Source organism: Macrosteles quadrilineatus, unplaced genomic scaffold (assembly GCF_028750875.1).
Source record: "Macrosteles quadrilineatus isolate MER2022 unplaced genomic scaffold, UCM_ALF_1.0 Scaffold_12__1_contigs__length_5162894, whole genome shotgun sequence".
NCBI lineage: Eukaryota > Metazoa > Arthropoda > Insecta > Hemiptera > Cicadellidae > Macrosteles > Macrosteles quadrilineatus.
Genome location: NW_026542605.1, coordinates 192834 through 211849, shown reverse-complemented (window position 1 = coordinate 211849; position 19016 = coordinate 192834). Strand labels below are relative to the sequence as shown.

General features: G+C 34.2%; 1 protein-coding gene across 1 annotated transcript; it reads left to right on the top strand.

The window, feature by feature from the left end:
- Positions 1-6378: 6378 nt before the first annotated feature.
- On the top strand, positions 6379-7011 carry LOC129004878 (keratin, type I cytoskeletal 9-like). Its single transcript, XM_054433571.1, has one exon. It carries the CDS (start codon positions 6379-6381, stop codon positions 7009-7011), a length of 633 nt encoding a protein of 210 aa, XP_054289546.1.
- The last annotated feature ends 12005 nt before the right edge of the window (positions 7012-19016 follow it).

Here is a 19016-nt window from a genome sequence, read left to right as displayed (position 1 = left end):
TTTGTGCATATTGAATTGTTTATCAGTGTTTAATTTATTCCTCATTAACTGATCTGCCTCATTAAGAACATACAAACTAGCATAGTTGTTGTAACCTCACCATTCAGGTTGTAATATATGCCAGGACAGTTTTGGTCTCTTTCTGTTTAGTTATCCTTGCATATATGTGTGTAGCTGTTTTTTGTTATGTTTATGACGTCTGATTCATAAACTTTTAGGCCTAAAAGTTGACAAATAGTACATACTGATCACTTACATAATATCGGCAGTTTTTGTACCGATGGAGGCAAACAGAATATCCATTGGTGGGAAGAGCCGTCTACTATGTTCAGTCACGTTAACCATAGCTTATTGTGAACAAAAGAATATTAACTCTCAGAACATAGTGTGCACAAACCACCCCTGCTCTCTACCCTCTTTTGAGTATTGAAACATTTAAAATATATTAGAGCTGGTAAAATTTTGTTTTTAATGACGTTCGGTGTCGTATAAGGACAGAAATCATTTTAAAATGATGGGTATGTAGCAAAAGCATGTATTGCATGATTAGATTTTACAGCTTAGATTACAAACACTTAATTGCTTTTAAAAAACCAATTCTGTTTTAGCATTTTACTAACACACTATTGATACTTGCTTGTAGTGAAAATGAGCAACCGGTTTATCTTTGCACTGTAAGTAAGCGTTCACAAACTTTGCCCAAGTAGTGTTCGCATCTCTCATAACTTTCTCAAAGTACTGAACACCTTCTGCTTCCCATCCACAAACAGTTTCTAATTCAGTCACATTGTAGCTTTTATCAATAAACTCTGGTTTTTGTTGGTCTATAATACATTTACCCACCTGTAAACTTAGGGTTTTGTTGTAGTAATGAAGAATTTCCAGCATTGTAAAGTGTAGACCACCGATAAAATTCCTCACAGAAGCGATCAAGTTTTCACAATCTTCTTTAGTTTTCAGATTACTCATCAAGTTTACAATTTTACTGTTTAGTTGAGCAACATTATTCACATCAAACGCACCACTGAGTTGAACAGTGAAATGTATGACAAAAATAAAAGTAAGTATCATTTTTGATCATTTTTCAGCGTTGACTTTGATCCTTAACAACATTGTGGTAATCTATAAGCCACTACCAGTGAAACACAGTTTTAAATGCTAATAATGTGTCATTTAACTTACATTGATGCATACTTAGTTTCTACATCATGCTGTGCTTACTATCTCTTGCAATCATATGATGAGAGGTGAAGGACAAGATCAAGGTAGATCTGATAAGAGTTTAGTGATCAAAATAATAACTGAGTGTCGGTAGTTGTTTCATATAAAAGGATATGATCGTCAACACAACATGGACTCAATCTTCAGCAAACACTACATTTGCGGAAGACTATTACTGCGGATTGACTCATTACCTGCAAATACGGCATCAAAAAGACGCAAATGAAGTGAAAATTTTATAAAATCTACCAAGTGTTTGAGTTAAAATGAACCGGTAATCAGGGTACTAAGGCTAAGAAGGCTGTTTACAGCCATGTTCATTCTGGATGTGAAATGTTGATTGAATAATATTGGGACGCCTAATTGTAACTTATTGTTCTTTGTTTGAAATTTTTCATTTGTTATAGAATAGTTGGTACAGTATAATATTTAGAAAAATATTGCAGATATTTTACATTGCAATTTTACATGTAGGCTTCTATTTGGCATAAAATATTGTATATTTTTCATTTTATTCTGACACTAAATAATTTTATTTTGTATTGTGAATATGGTTGTACTTTAAGCATGGCTGCTAGGGTTTAAATGCCACAGCCCTCCATATAAATTCAAAAATTTACACAATGCAACTCATCATGGCATAATTTATTAGTTGAAAAAAAAAATCTTATATAGTCATGTAAGAATTTTTTTTAAATAACAGCGACCTTTTCAAGATTTGATGATGAACAGAAATGTTATAATAATTATTATAAACTCTAAAACATAGCATGCACTAATCCAATATCATAAACAGAATCTTATCAAGACAATAGGAAACATTCTGTCTTATAAGAATTTTTTGTAATAATTATAAAAAATACATACACAAGTTATTTTAGCTTATTATTAGTTTTTCTAACAGTAGCCTGTTGCATATGTGTTGTATATATGGTATTAAAGTATATTTTTACTTTGATATGCTTGGGTGTGGTTGTGGTTGCAATGGATGATATCAACGCACTTGAACGCTCAGCTGAAGCAATCCAACAAATGCTTATAGATCCACTGTTCCGTTTAGGTGACAAACTAATGTGTGAAATTCATGAGTTCAATCTCAGCTTGGCAGACCTGGTATCAGATTTGAGAGAAGAATCACAAGATGCAGTTGAATGTTCGAAACATTTCTACAAAAAAGGTGAACCCGAGTTTGTAAGTTATAAGTTTAATGCCTTTGTGGTCAAAACAAAATTCGGGTGGACTTCTCTTCAGTGGAAAGGTTTTATAAAACTAAGAGAGAGGACTAAACAAGTATTTAAGTACTTTTGCAGTGTATTTGAAGCTTCTGTTCCTAAAAATAATTACACTGAAAATATTGAAGTAAAACCCACAGAACATTTTAACGATAAAAGAAATTTCTGAGTGTTATCAAACCACAGTCTTAACTCTGGTATTCCTCATCACTCACAATTGGTGAATGATTGGATCAATTTTTTTCCGAAGATTCATCACAAAAATATACTTCATAAAATATTGGGTATGTTGCAAAATTGGTGCTTAGAATCTTAGACTTGTGTACAAGAGGGACACAGGCGACCCCAGTATACATGGACCATTTGATCACTCTGGATCACTCCCCATATATTGCCAAAATATATAGAAAATAATTAGAGTATCTAGAGTTAAATCATGAAGAGAGCTAATCTATCTAGAGGTGTTTAGAGGGGCTAACCATGTTATGAGGGGTTATCTTTACATTGATAACCTGTTTAACAAAATTAACAAGAGTGTATTTGAATCTGAAAAATAAGAGGGTGGAAAATATTTAAATGTCTTTATTCTATTAACAACATGGAGGCAGTTTAACTGCTTGTGGAAATACACCTTAGTACTGGGAGGTACCAACCTGAGTTGCAGTTGAAGTTCAGTCAGGCACACTTGTGGTATTATTTTTAAATTAATGCTATCTTTAGACACGTGTGCCAAGCTGAAGGTGAGAATAAGCTGGACTTTAGTTAAGTAAAATTTAAAGTTCAAGGCAGCTTAATTATACCATTACTTGTACACTGAATACAAATTTTACTTATGAAAGTTTGAATGTGGACACTTTCAGTATCACATGGTATACTACAATCTAACAAATTACAAAAATCACACAATGAAATAGTTACAGTAATTACCTCTACATAAGCAAACTACTTTTAAGTAATGAAAACTGTGCAGTGTTGCCACGTTATATTGTCGGGGAATAATAACATGAACAGTAAGTAAAATGACTATCACAATGTGATAAAAGAATAGGCCAAATCTTACTCAGACTAACATCAATCATGAAACACTTTCACTATTTAGTAACTTTAACTGTTGCAATTGTTGTGGACAGCCAATCGCCTCACTTTGCACAAGAACTGAAAGAGCTTGACAGACAAATATCTGAGCTTCTAGAAGACCCGACACTAAAAGGCATCGAAGATTCCATCCACTTTATGAATTTATACTGTATGGAAGTCAGTGGTCTCAGTATGAAGCTGGATAACGATCTCGCTGGACACATGATGAAGGATTTGATCAAGTTTTACAGACAGGGTAGACCAAAATTTGTTGACATTGACCTCAACGAGTATGAAGTGAAAAAGCATTTACTTGCAAAAGATGAATTACTGACAAGGTTTAAAGTTGTACAGTCAGACGCTCGAAGTGCTTGGGATGAGTTTGTGACATGTCTGATAAAAAAAAGTCCTGATCCGATATGACATAAAATATAAGCAGTGTTAAAGGCTAAACATTTTGTGTGTATTAAACATATTGTTAAGTTTTAAAAAACCCTTATGGGTCCCAAAATACTCATAAGTCATGTAGTAAAGTGAAGTGTTGTAATATATAGTGGCATCCAATACATATACCTATACAAAATGCATTTACAATACTAACATACATTACAAATAACTATTTTCGAAAGTATTAAGCTCTGTGCCCAAAACTGGTAATGTACTACTCCTTTAAAAATACAAATCTCGATATGGATTTATACAGCAAGAACAGTAAGGAAGATTTTCTATCCAGGACGTAATTATATAAGTATAAGACAAAACTTAAACTATTTCACAGTAATGTTTGATGAGCTATCTCTCTGCTAAAGTGAACAACAGGGTCTGTGCAATCCATTTACACTGATGCAGTTAAAACAACCTGATCTATTGTAAAAAACATCTTGCTACTCCTTCTTCATTTAGTATTCAAATAAAAATAACAATGGAATAGAAATCTTTCAATTTGAGAATTTAAACTAACATTATACTGACATTAAAGATATTCTCAAATGAACCACCTCCCTTTTATCCAGAAGCTGGCATAAAGAGGTATTTAACTGGCTGGGTAGCTGAGTGGTTATAGTGCTCGCCTAGTAATCAAAAGGTCGCCGGTTCGATCCTGAGAAAAGTCAGTAGCTTTTTGATGGTTCGAAACTGGACCCAGCTGTTCCTGATCATTGGGCTTTAAATAAATGATCCTGACTAATGAAACCGCTGATCTTAGTCAGTAACAAAGCTACACAGGTCATCACCACACACCATTCTACACTCATCCTTCACTCATATTTGGGTTAAAATACGCACCTAGGTGGCATCCCCATCTCAATAATTGATAATTGATTGATAATTGATAATTGATATTACTCTGCATTTTTGGATGGTTGATCAAACGCATTGCACATTTATCTTTATTTAGCTCAGTCTAAAATACTTTCAAGCTGTATGAAGAGAAAGGAAGGATACGCAACCAACTCACCTGAATAAAGAGTCCCAGGAGGTCAATAGACCACATAAAAAGTGCACATTAAACTAATATTTCGTCCTTTTCAGTGGCTTCTTCAGAGGTAGAAGGTAGAATGGCAGTTACAGTTCTGGGAGTATACACTAATGCAGTTAAAACAACCTGATGCATCTATATCTATCTGAGCAGAACTGTATCTGCCATTCTACCTTCTGTCTCTGAAGAATCCTCTGAAAGGAGCAAATATCAGTTTAATGTGTACTTTTTATGTGTTATAATATATAAGACTTACCGTCTTGAAGCAATCCAGTTTTTCTACTCAGTGTACAGCTGTTTTGGCTTCATAAAGCCATCTTCAGCACTTCCTTCTAGAGGTCAATTCATAATAAATATGCGAACATTCTGGTTCTTGTCCACTTTTACAATACATTTTACACAACACAAAAGATGAAAACATAAACTTTGGAAAGCCCACATACATCAAAAAGTTTACTTATTTTTTTGCTTTAGTTGTTATTATTTTGTGTTTTAATAAGAACTGTTGCTACTGTTGTGAGGTGTGGAAATATTTTTCAATCAAAGATTGTTCAAGATTATCTTTGGTTGAAAAATGATAAGCAAGGGCCTTGAAAGCTTTTAGGTTCTAAGGTGAGGTAACATATAAATTTGTTTGCAATTTGTTTGTCTAGTGGTATTCAAGTTATGGTTTTTAGAACTTACTTAGACAGTTTCCTGTTCAATTGAGGGACAGTATGTCTACCAAATATCAGCGATTCAGTACAATCATTGACTTTTGGCTTTTGGCTATTCAAAGGGAAAATTCACTCAAATACGATATAATATACAGATACCAACAAAACTATAGAGATTACCAAGGTAAATTTTGCATTGAGCTAAATTTAAGCTGAAACAATCTAAACATAATTTTCCCGTACTTTGTTTGTAGTTAATTTTTTGTAACGGTGGTTACTGGTTAAGTTATACAAGAGACTGTTGCAGAAATTTACTATCAAAATTATTTAATAACTTTAATCAAAATGTTGTACGTGTTATATTGCCCTGAAAAAACATTTTTTCCTTGTTTTGTGTTTAAAGGAGAAGGCTAACGGGAATGAATGATGAGAATCAATTCATTAATTTTGTTCATCCATTTATTTGCTTCTAGTGGGCTTTAATGGCTCCAATAAAGTTGTATAGTTGTACTAGAAGATATAATTTGATCACATATTGCATACTAGCTAAAGATTCAAAACGAAACCAGTTTTCTCTTTTCTAACTCATTCAATAGTATGTATACAATAACTTCTTCACAACATAAATGGTATCACATAACATTATGCAATGTGTTTGAACCCAATTCAGCAGTGTTAGTTACAGTGAAAAGTTTGCAGTAAGACATTGGTGACAATGAGGTGGCTGCTGATTGCATTGTTAGGAGTGTGGTGTTGTGTTATCAGTTCTGGGTCTGAACACTTTTTTACCCCTCAGCAGTTAAAAAATGTAGATGAGAAGATCATAAGCTTTTTAGACAAGCCGACAAACGCGAGTGATTGGGAAACTTTAGTTAAAGATATGGAAAATCTCGTTGAACAGATAAAAGTTTACAGGAGACTCATGAGGGACAAGAATGACCAAGAGATAGTGCGCAAATCTTACGAAATATACCAGACGGGGAAACCGAAATTTATATATCACACCATGAGTGAACCGGAGATCAGGGATGCAGCTCAGGTTACCAAAGAGGACATGGAACACTTTCACATCCTTCGTGACAAGATTGACAATCTATGGGACGAGTTTTTAGATATTATCAGTGAAAAGACTGGTGAGATCTTGGTTTATGAGAAGCCTCCAGGGTTTGAAAATTACGATAATGGCTACGGGGGTGGCTATGGGGATGATGATACCCCTGGACATGGGAGAGGATGGGGATGGCAAGGTGGGAGGGGAGGGGAGTATGGCCGAGGTAGAGGCAGGGGGAGAGGAAGAAGAAGAGGTGGAGGGGGCTACGGAAATGACTTTGGATCACGGTACCGGTAGAGTGAAATAAGTAACATGAGTTTTAAAAAAATTCAAAAATTATTAAAAAACTGTCGAAAGACTTAGAATTAACAAACCCCCATGAATATTAGGAAGAAGATAATTTTTTGAAAGTCATCCCCCTGCATTTGTTTGCTGTATAATGTTAAGTATCCAACTTTTAAATTAAATGTTAAGAGTCACCAAAATTGTAACAGAATACACCATTTGCCTGAAGGGTAAAAAAGGTGCAGATAACTTAAAATTAGTCGTTTCATCAGCTAAACTGTCCAGCTTATAATAAATTTAATCAATATTTATTTAAACAAACATCAATATAATAAACTATAGTTTGCTCGAATGGAACTTGGGATTGGAAAAATAATTAAAATAAACTCATAAAATGTTTTACTAGCTTTGTGGATGAACTTAGTAACACAATGTGTTATTGATCTATTGCTACAATTGAACAATTAAGATTATGTGTTAGTCATTAATCCAACAGATAACATGAAACTTGCTTTTCTGGTGATACTGTTTTGTGTTTACCAAAGTGAAACTGTATTGTGTGAGTTTACTCCTGAAAAAGCAATCAAGTTAGCAGATTACATGAGGGTGATGATGAGATATCCAAAGTACGAGTATTTGCCTCACATCAGGAAATGCCTTCATATGTACGCTGGGATACTGAGCTATCTAACTCTCAAATTGGAAGAGGAATCAGATGATTCATCAGTTGAAGACTTTTATTTATTCGGACCTCCTAGGTTTATGACAATGCCGATTAAAGACAGGAGAGTACAAGAGTTGAAGAAAACTTACAAATGGGACGATCGAGACCTGAACATATTTCTGGAAGAGTTAAATGATGCTAAGAAAGTGTGGAGGGAGTTTTCTAGAACAATGTTATCCAAGAAGTCGCACATTTCAGCAGAACCAGTGCCTCACAATAGTTTAGTAATAGATTGAGTGGACTTTACGATATTTCAATTTATGTAAATATCAAACTAGAATTAAAGAAGAAGTTTTATATCTTAACATAGGTCAAACACAACATAAATCAATAGTCTATAGGTATTTTCTTGCTGAATACTACAACCAGATACGGAAAATTTCTTTTAGTTATTTTTATGGGCGGAGAAAAAAATGCTGGTAGAATACATAAGTTGAGAAAGTGTGTAAAGTTTGCCAAGATTTAAGTGAAAAGACAAAAAAGGTATTTCTTATAATTTTACTCTAAAATATATACAACAGAAATTCTTATAAAAGTATTGATATTTTCTTATTTTATAAGGATTTAAAAGATTTTTAAGCTTAATGAGGTTTATTTAAAAGGTAAAATAGATCTAACTTGCATACCGTAGTTATATCAGTGATATGTTGTTTGATTGTCATTGAAATGAACACTACAAACTACATCACGATTTGATGGTATAGGAGATGGTTGCGATTGTGCAGTGTGAAATGAATCATTTGAGATATCCAAACCACTGTCCTCACTGTCTTGAACCACATGCGGTTGATTATTATTGTTATTAAGGTTTTCACTAGCATGTTTTTGAACCCTTGTTAAGCTATTTAGTTGGATAAGCTCAAAGTCAACAGCGAATAAAAATCTTAAAACAATCCAAGCCAAACCCAATCCCCAGAAAAGAACCATGAACCACACCGAGTGCCTTACTGATATTAATCCATTAGAAAGTCTCTCCCCAATAGTTTTACTACCAAATTGTAAGCACAAGATATCTTCCAAGTCTGTTTTATATGCACTCCATGCTCGCTTTATACTATTTAAAAAAACTTTTAGGCCATTTTGGAAAATAATAGCTGTATAGAAGATCAAAGAGAACGATACCAGGTTTAATATTATAGTTGGGATTACTATTCTCCAAGCGTCTGGTATTTCTCTGCCAGCGCCTCCTCTTCCACACATCCAAAACATAATTGTGAAGAAGCAAGCGAGCGTCGTTAGAATGACTGGGAAAAACATAACTATGTTACAAGACTGGTCGTTAAACTTGGAACGCACAATATCAACAGAACATGGCACATTGGCGTCCATTATACTGTTATTGGTTGGGACTAAAAATATCTCTGCATCGAGTACACAGTTGTGCTGCATCACCATAACTACGTCACTGAAGTAAAACACTAACACAAAACTGGAAACTATGCTGCCGATGTAGAAGAGCATTTGACATACTTGCCAGATTAAAGGTATTTCACTTGGATCTTTGGCTTGTAAAATGTGAGGTACACCGTTAATCACTGCTACAATCATCTCATACATGATGTAGTTTAGGGTGTAACCTGTAATGTTGGTTAGAATAAATTATTATTTATTGACATTGTTAAACAACAATTTTTAACAGCTGTGAAGTTTTTTATACAATTGGTTTTGTAATTAACCAGCCAGCATGTGCTTCATGTTTATTTTTGTTCTGATTAACTACATCATGCCAAGTCATGGATTCACTGTTGATCATGCCATGAAACTAAGTAAACGAATTACTGTAATGCTACAGTCTCCAAAACCTGATTATAGACTTAAAGTGACAAAACATCTGAACATATATGCTGGAGTACTTAGTTACATAATTTTGAAATTAGAAGACGTGTCTCTTGACCCAAAAGTAAAGAAATTATACTCATCTGGAAAACCTACATTTATGAAGATACCAGCGGAAGAGAAAAGTATGGCGTTTAAGAACATTTTTCAGTGGAGTGATAAAGAGTTAGACTTGTTTCTTGAAGAGTTTGGACACATAAAGCAGTTGTGGGAAGACTTTGAAACAATAGTGAAACAGAAAGAAGGTGAGGTATATCAAAATCCTAATTGTTAACTTATCATTGTGCATCAATAAACCAAAGCTGATACAAACATACACCATTTTACTACAATATCAATTATAGTTCGGCCGCTTAGAAAGCGACCTCCTCTAGCATCGGTTTAGCATTAGCGTGCAGGTCGTTTTTTAAGCGGCCGAACTATAGTATGTAAAATTGTACAGTAACATATTATTTTGTGTTATTATTTCCAATACTGTAATACTGTAGTTTTGTTTTTATCAATAACTGAAGTGATACATTTACCATACCTATATCTAGCTAACAAACAATTTTGAAGGATATCATAAGACACCTAATTATCAAATTTATGTATATAGTATCGACATTTGGATTCTCTATATTAATAAAAGTTAAGGGTATCATAGCATTATTCAACGTATAAACAAGTGACACATTTTGAATCCCCAGCTACGATCGCTTACATCTATCTAATTCAACCATGTTAATGACATGCAGACACAATTAAACGAGGTTTACTTCTTAGGCTTGAGACTGATATCTGACTTTTACTGCTAAAAGTGGACAGAAAATCAAAATCTTTTAGTAGTCTTGAGTTTTTAAAAGAATCTTTTGCTCATGAGCTTCAAAGGTTGATCAGATACAAGAGTAACAAAACTAATTATACTGCTCAATCCACAGTTAATCAATCGTAATTGTTGTGAGTATGACTAAAAACGAACGAATGCTCATTGGCTTTGGTTGACCAGTTTTGTGTTTATAAAAAGATGTGGGAAAAAGTAAAAATCTGCTTTATAAGATCAATAAATAATCCATGGAATTTAAAGAGCTAAAGAAGTACAACAAAAGAATTACATAAGTAAGTGAACAGCTAACAGAATGAAGTGATTACCTGTTAATGTATATGTGGAGTCTTTAAAAGGTTATTTAGAACTAAATACACAATGTGTAATTGAAAACGAAATATTATTAATCGTTTATCAAAACAATACACCCTATAGTTTCACCTTAAATTTATAACATTGCTATGTACATGGATTAATTCATCCTCAGCTTGTGTATAAACAAATTTACAGTACCTATTTTAGAAAATAATCTCACTTGAATTCACGGCCCTGGACCGAGTATTATTTGCTCTTCTGATTGGTTTGTTTTGGTATTTTCAAGAATACGATATTCTTTAACAAATTTCCCCCATAGGGAGTGTGTTAAATCTACAAGCGTGTGAAATTTCAATGACGTCTCGTTGTTAAACTCAAACACTTCTTCACACTTTTCATAAACGTCATTTGGTAGCTTAGCAAACTTTGGCCCCTCTGGTCTTTTATTGATGTAAAACTCTGCAGCCTCTTTGGCACTGTGTCGCAAATTGACCATTTTCTCAGTCAGATATTCAAAAAGCTCTACAAACGAGTCCATATAACCGAGAACTAACAAACCTCTCTCTTTCGTTGGTTCCACTATAAGCTTCTTCAAGTTTCTGTCCATCCTCAACAAATGGTTTCCATCATGCCAAGCTAACACTGGCAGAATCAAACACACACAAGCTAAAACAAGCTTCATTTCAAATTTATGTTCACTGTCGTATGAAATTCATTTCTGAAGATCAGTTTATGATTGCCGAGGTCATTTAATTAAAGTATTTTAAGATAAGATTTACAGGCGGCCAAATTTCTTTTCTGTTTCAATGTGTTTTTAAAAGAAGTAATATAAAAATTAGCAATCATTCACTCATTAGTACTTTGTAAGTACGGTAATTAGTTTATCTCCTACAATCAGACATTAAAATATACATATGTATATTTTAATATGCTTTAATATTATTTATTATTATTATTATTATTATTAATTATTATTAATATTTTTTTAATATTACTTAACAGTTAATTGCCTCCATTTCTGTGGTTCACTTCGTAACGTTTCTTCTTATGAATCCTTTTGGATCTAATGAACAAGTATTCTAGCATTCAATTGTGTTAGTTAGGGGAAAAAACTAATTAAAAATCTTAGCAATGACCATTGCTAAAACATGAACAAAATTTTTAATGTAAGCAATATTTTCAGACCTGCTTTTGTAATGCTTAGCACTTGCATCTGTTTCCTCAAAATAATACTGTATCTTTGTTGCTACCCAAAAATTAACTGAAGACACGACAATGCAAGACAATACAAGAGGATTCGTGTTCTTATACAATATACCAGATACCCTACAACAGTTCCTTAATTTTTCCTCTTCTTCTAGGAGGTGATTATTTGAGTTACAGACCAAAATCTTGTAAACATAAATAGGCAAACAATTTGTACAGCAATTAATTTTTCAACTATACAATGATCTCTTCCTGTTCTTATGTATGCTAGAATTTACAGATTATTCATTCTGATAGCCCCTGGACTACGAATAATGACTTATATAGGCTTACCTCCGTCAGTAGTCCAAAATTGTGTCTTTTTCAACTAATGTTGTTCAAAGCTTACATGTTTCGTTGCACTGCAACATCGTCAGAGCTTTTTGTCAAAAACATCAAATGATTTATACATAAAACAAAACACGTCCAACTTATTACCTTTCCCGCAAAAATGTAGAACTTCCAAGCCGTTCTTAATATCACTCATTGAGTGATTACAATCTACAAGATGTTGAGCAAACGCGGATTTTTGTTTATGGTGTTTAGGATCTGGTCGGTGTTCTTTATATCGTGTTTGAAAGGCACGACCTGTTTGCCCTATGTATTTGCTAGGACAATCCGGACAAGATATCCTATACACGCCGGTCTTATCTACTTTGTCACCTATCTCGACTTTATTTGCCAACACGTTCCTGGTACGGTTTGTGGTTCTGACATTTTTGCGGGAAAGGTAATAAGTTGGACACACTTGAGGAGTATGAGATATATAAAATGAACGTAAACGAAGAACACAAGGAATACATCCTCAATGATAAACTACAATTCAAGTCCCACTCCCTCTTCAACACCGTTATCTCATCTAGAACAGCTGACCACCGAGCTGATAACAGAGAAGGACGGGACGAAGTTACTTAACCCGTGTCCAGTCTACCTACAACCGCTGCCGTGCCGTGTCGATAGCGCTATCGTGTTATTACGTGTTTAAATGTTTCGTGTTCCGTGTTTTGTTTTATGTATAAATCATTTGATGTTTTTGACAAAAAGCTCTGACGATGTTGCAGTGCAACGAAACATGTAAGCTTTGAACAACATTAGTTGAAAAAGACACAATTTTGGACTACTGACGGAGGTAAGCCTATATAAGTCAGAATTTACAGGGTGGCAATCTTTCAACATAGCAAAGGATTATTGTAGGGATTGTACCTGTTTGAATGTATACTGTACCTGGCAATATTTTAGTTAGCTATTGTTGATGTTATGCAAAGTAATATTTCATTAACACGTTCGCTACCGAGCGACGCACATTTGCGTCGGTCCGGTCACCCCTACAGACCAAAAGGAATGATCATGACGTTGCTTACAGACCAAGTGATATAGGAATAACATTGCCGACAGACCAAAAGAGAAATATCGTTTAAATGGACTAATTGACTTCATATTAACCTTAAGTGAATTAGTAAGCAATAAATATTGTTTTTATTTATCGTTTTGAGCAAATTTTAAAACGTCGCATATATGCGTCGGTCAGTCTATTTAATGAAATCCAGTTAAAAAGATTACATTTTCGTTTCAATAGACCAGGCGACGCACGTAAGCGTCGTTGTAAATTTGGTTGTTTCAAGCTTTTACACAAACAAATAAAGAAACTCCACTAAATACTAGCCAAAACTGCAAAGGTTATATCGTTTACATCTGTTCTGTGATGTCGGGGAATACACAATGTAAACAACAATGTTGCCAACTGTTGTGTGACGTAACCAATCGTCATATCCACAGACCAAGCGACGCACATTTGCGGCAGATATCCCTCTAGACCGATACGATAAAATCAGGGCTTTCAAATAGACCGTTGCCAAGAAATACGCTGATTATTAACATTGAACACCGACGCAACTGTGCGTCGTTAGTCTATTTCAATGTGACCAGCTGACGCAAATATGCGTCAGTGGTCTATCGTGAGAAACAAGTCGACGCACAGTTGCGTCGCTCGCTGGTCTATTCGAACGTAAATTTCATATAATTGTGGTAGCGAACGTGTTAAGACATTTTTAATTGATCTTTTTCAAGTATGGTACTTGTTGATAGATTATTACAGAGTATTAAAAAATACTTATTTTTAGGACCAATAAAAAGTCAATATTAGATCCAAAAAAAAAATGGAATATAAAAAAAGGTTTACCATGAGCTTTTTTATTTCACATTTTATTCAATTAAAACATGAAATGGACTTTTCCTATGCATGGTGTATTACTTCGACTATTTAAGGTTTTTATCATGGTCGAGGTCGAGCTGTTAAGCCATTACCCTTAGGGCACAGGGCTGACCCTCTTGGTAAGGGACAGACGATTCCTCAGGGAGCTCTAATGAAGGGGATCTGCATACTTTGCAGATGCTCTTGATAAATGTTGGGTTAGGTTTCTAGAGGTTTTTTTCCAAGTCCAAGTCTGTTTGACAGTGGCGACTAGCGCCACATCTCGTGAAGCCCCTGCTCGCTAGAAGCATGTACTTCAGGGAAGCTGTGGGTCTAAGCTAAGCCCTGGTAGCCCAGCTAGCTACCTGTAGACGTCAATGTCGTTCTGGAGATTTACTCGAGGAACATCCTCAGCAACCAGGTCCCTGATATGCTCCCACGGAGAAACATCCGCCGTCTCTTCAAGTCTTGCTCGAAGGCCTTCGATGAAGTCTCGGAGAGTCGCAGTGAAATTAAAAAGAAAACTCATGTGACTGATGATGTACATCAGACTGTAAGGTCATGTCTAATGATGATGATGATGATTATGTGTTAGTTGTAATTACAAAGGCCAATTGTTTACTACATTGTATTACATCAGATTAAATAACTATTACTTTTTAAATAGCAACACCGTTGGAGTTACGTAACGATGAAATTTGCAGAGCAACCATTTGACAGATAAAGTTAACAAATAAAGGTCCACACTTCAGTGTATTTACAGGGTAATATTTACAAGTTAAGTCATGATACCAAATCTTTCATTATACATATTCTCATTACTATCATTGATTCCATGGATATTCTCTTCAACAAGACTAGCTGATTTTATGATGCTTCTTGATCAAAATATCACAGAAATACTGTCACATCCAACTAAAGAGCAAGGCGAACCACTTTTGTATAATTTGGATGAATACATTGCTCATCTTAGAGATGTCAATCATTTGCTTAGGTTTAACCCCAAGTTTATGTATCAGACTGCGAAAGTGTTACATGAAAACAGTGCTCCGCAGTTCCTGAATGCAGGTCTGGACTTGGAAACTCTTCACAATATCTTTGAGTGGGAAGACTTCAAAACTGATGCCATCAGTCAGTACATTGCGGAGGTAAAAAATTACACAGAAGTTTTCAAGGAATTATTTCCGAAACTAAGTGCTTTTGAATATGGAAAATATGATTATGAAAGTAAAGAATGAATTTTTGTTTGATCTTTTATGACCTTTAATTTCTTGTACGACTGTGAGATCATGAGAGGATTATTGGTAACTGGTAAATAGGATAAGGACCTTTGTGATTAACATTCCGCATGACACATATAGTTAAGGTGATATAGCTTACTACTTTGGAAACATAGCTATTTGTGAGGAGTATAAACAAGTGGGAATTGTCAATGTCGGGTGATAATGTAATTGCTTTGTGTTGATTGACGAACCATAATGTCTAGTTTTTAATTGTATTTTATGTTACCTGACACTTCATACAATGAAAGTATTTTTACTGAATAGAAAACGGGGTAAGAGCCATGTTTAGTCCCTAGCTGCTCTCAAAACTCTTGATAAAAAAAAGAACATTTAAATGTAAGTTATTTCAAATTGATATTATATTTGATTACAGTACGGTATTGGATTTGTGCTGAAACAATTAATGCAATAGCATGAAGTCATTTTAGACCTCTCTGTGCACAAGTGTCATATTATGTTCCAGCTAAAGGAATAAGTAAGATAATAGGTAGTTTTTTACCTTTCTAAGTCAAATAAAACTCTACTTAATGAATAAAAAAATTATCATGTTTCAGATTTCTATATTTATTAATTTTATATTTTTTTTTCTTAATTTAGAACCTTCAGGTTCTGGCATTGTCACATATGGTAGAGTAATTTGTGATTGGCGGCATTTGTACCGGTTCCTCTTGGAGGGAAGGGCCATGCTATAACTTGACCAGCCTTGTCTTACACATAACTCCATTATGAAACTAAACAGAGCAATTAAACATACTTGTAGATTTTACATGATGGAATTATGTTAATTGTTCTAACATTATTTTAATTGATTCATTGTTTACAAGTTTAGTTACGCAACCAATCACATTAAAATGATATTAAGTTATTATGTGATATTTTTCACGATTCATTTAGTGCAAAGATAAACAGTGGTGTAACTTACAGAAAGTTAAACTTGAACAGGACTTTGTATACGTTTGCATATGCAGCACTCCTAGAGTTTTCCATAATGCTGTTTCAATATTTTTCTCTCTTTATAGTTCTTAGAGACACAATTGCATTTTCTGCTTTGGAAAAAGACAAAACTGAAACAGAAACAGTGTCTGCGCCAGAAGTTGACGTTAAGGATATCGGAACTCATCTGGTGAAACTAGACGAAAAAATATTGAGAATGTTGATCTTACCAGAAGCAGGCAGAGGAGAAGAGCTTTTACAAGATTTAGATAGTTACTTCACGAATCTCAAAAGATTGGATGGACTTGTGGTACTTCATGAGCAGTCTGCTTTTCGACCGGCCAAGTATCTTATAGAAAACGAGTGTCCTAAGTTTGTGTCAGAAGCTTTCGACGTAATCAGCCTCAGAGAGACCTACAACTGGGATGCGACTCAGTTTGCTCAATTCCGGGAGTATTTGTTGCTGATCGCAGGTATAGCATCCAAGTTTCCAGATGATTTCAGCCGGATGAGGGTGGATGTTGAGACGTTGTTTGAAAAACCTTAGCAGAATTGAGCTGTGGTCACACTTGCTATGTAAATATGTACAAAGATATTTTAGACTTGTTTTTTTTATGTAATCTTTTTTGTACATACACATTGTGCTCACTCTTTTTGATTTGATATGAATGTTTGTTTTTACTTTATTTTAATTTCAATAGGGATTAAAAATAAAGAACCACATTGTGTTAATCGTTTCAAATTTTCTATTTTGAATCCGAAACTAGTATATCCAATAGTCAATGCTAGTATTTGTTAATGAATTTACTCTAAGTAGATTTGTTCAGTGTAGGCCTATCCTTAAATGAAATTGACGATTTTACGTCTCTAGTATTGTTGACATAGATCTCCTTCTTTTAAACAGTGTGAGTTATTTAAGAAAGGAATATTAGAATTCCAAATATCTAGTTAAGCAGGACTCCACAATGATTCCTTATAGTAATGAACATTTTAGAACTTATACAACACAAAACACAGCAAATTATTATAAACAGCATAACACCTAAAAAATATCACAACAATGCTGAGGGTTTGATTTTCTGAGCAATCATTACCGTTCAGTTTTCATTCATAATTTACTGGATCCCCTTACATAGATACCAAGCTAAGGGGGTAGGTCTTCAGTGAATGGAAAAATGGTTCAAAAATATTAATAAGATGAAAGGGAGTAAGATTGTTGTCAAGGCACTAAAGGCTATGAGTGTTACTATCAACTGTTATTTGCCGTTAGTGGAAAATTAAATATTTTTTACTGATTGTATGGATTGAATCATTTTGTACAAATTCAAGAGACACTATTAATCAACAACAAAACTAAAACAATTAATGAGCAGATTTTGTCATGCCACCCTCATTTACCAAAGCTCTATAGTTTTGCTTTTTCGCAAGATCAAACAACAAAATGCTTTTAAGAGTCTGATGTAAGCAAGTTAAATTTTATTCTTGAGTACAACAATGTGGTTAAGGTAAAGACAAGTCAGATTAGATCATTTTTATAAAAAAACTTGTTAATAATGGTTGTAGCAGTGTTGTAAGTTCAACTAGTAAATGTCTTCTTGCCACAGAGGCCAATGAAAGAAAGATGCAAATTCAAGGGCTAAAAAGCTGTGGTCTTTGAGTTCAATAAAATCATTTCCCCTACTGTTCTGTTAAATATGTACACAAGATTTCTCTTGCAGGTACAGTATAATCATAGTTTAATTATCTCTGATATTTAACTTGCTGAGAACCATGCAAGTATACAAAACTTCGGCTAGTGGAAGCATCAGCAAGGTATAAACTGCTGTAGTATGTAGGATGATTTTTTAGCTACTTTCTCGCAAAGCTATCTGTCTAAACTGAAAGACAGATGTCCATGCTTGAATGGACATTTTGTATTGTGAATAATTAATTTTTTAAATACAAATCACCTTGGCTTAGGTTTGAAGGTGACCCTGGCATGAATAAGGTAGTAGATCTATCTAGAAAGAATCCTTTATAACTATGTTTGGATTTTGTATACCAATCACGTAGAAAACAAAAGGTTATTGCATGGTGCAACCTCTGACATTTGTTTGTGCAAATAACAGACAAGATAGCAGAAGTTAATTTGATTACCAAATGAGATCAAATGCAATTTTGAAATTATGTCAAAATCTTTTAAAAACTTAGCTTTGAGTTTTACAAATCTAAGAACACAGGAAGGAATAAACAAGTTAGTATGGTGGTAATTTATTTAGTTATCATGAATATATTGTTCATTCAAGAATGTTTGGGTCAGAATGTTAGCGAGGACATAGGCCATTTATTGGTTGACTTGGATAAGAAAATTTTACGAATGTTAATTTTACCAGAGAAGGGCCGCGGTGATGAATTGTTGGACTACCTGGAACAGTTTTGGAAGAACTTTCGTCATCTAGATGGCCTGGTTGTGTGTAACGATCAAAACGCTTTCTGGTCAGCAAAAAAAGTGATGGAGAATGGGTGTCCGTCATTTGTAGAGGAAACTTTTGATCTGACTAACATGAAGAAGACATATAAATGGAGGACAGGCAGATTATACACGTTCAAAGAGTACCTTCTGATGATAGCCGGGCTATCGCAAAAGTTCCAGGATGACTTTGCTAAAATGAAAGTTGATGCTGAAACTTTGTTTCAGCGTCCTTA

Coding starts and splice junctions, on each gene's coding strand:
- LOC129004878 (XM_054433571.1), top strand. CDS start 6,379: ATGAGGTGGCTGCTGATTGCATTGTTAGGAGTGTGGTGTTGTGTTATC.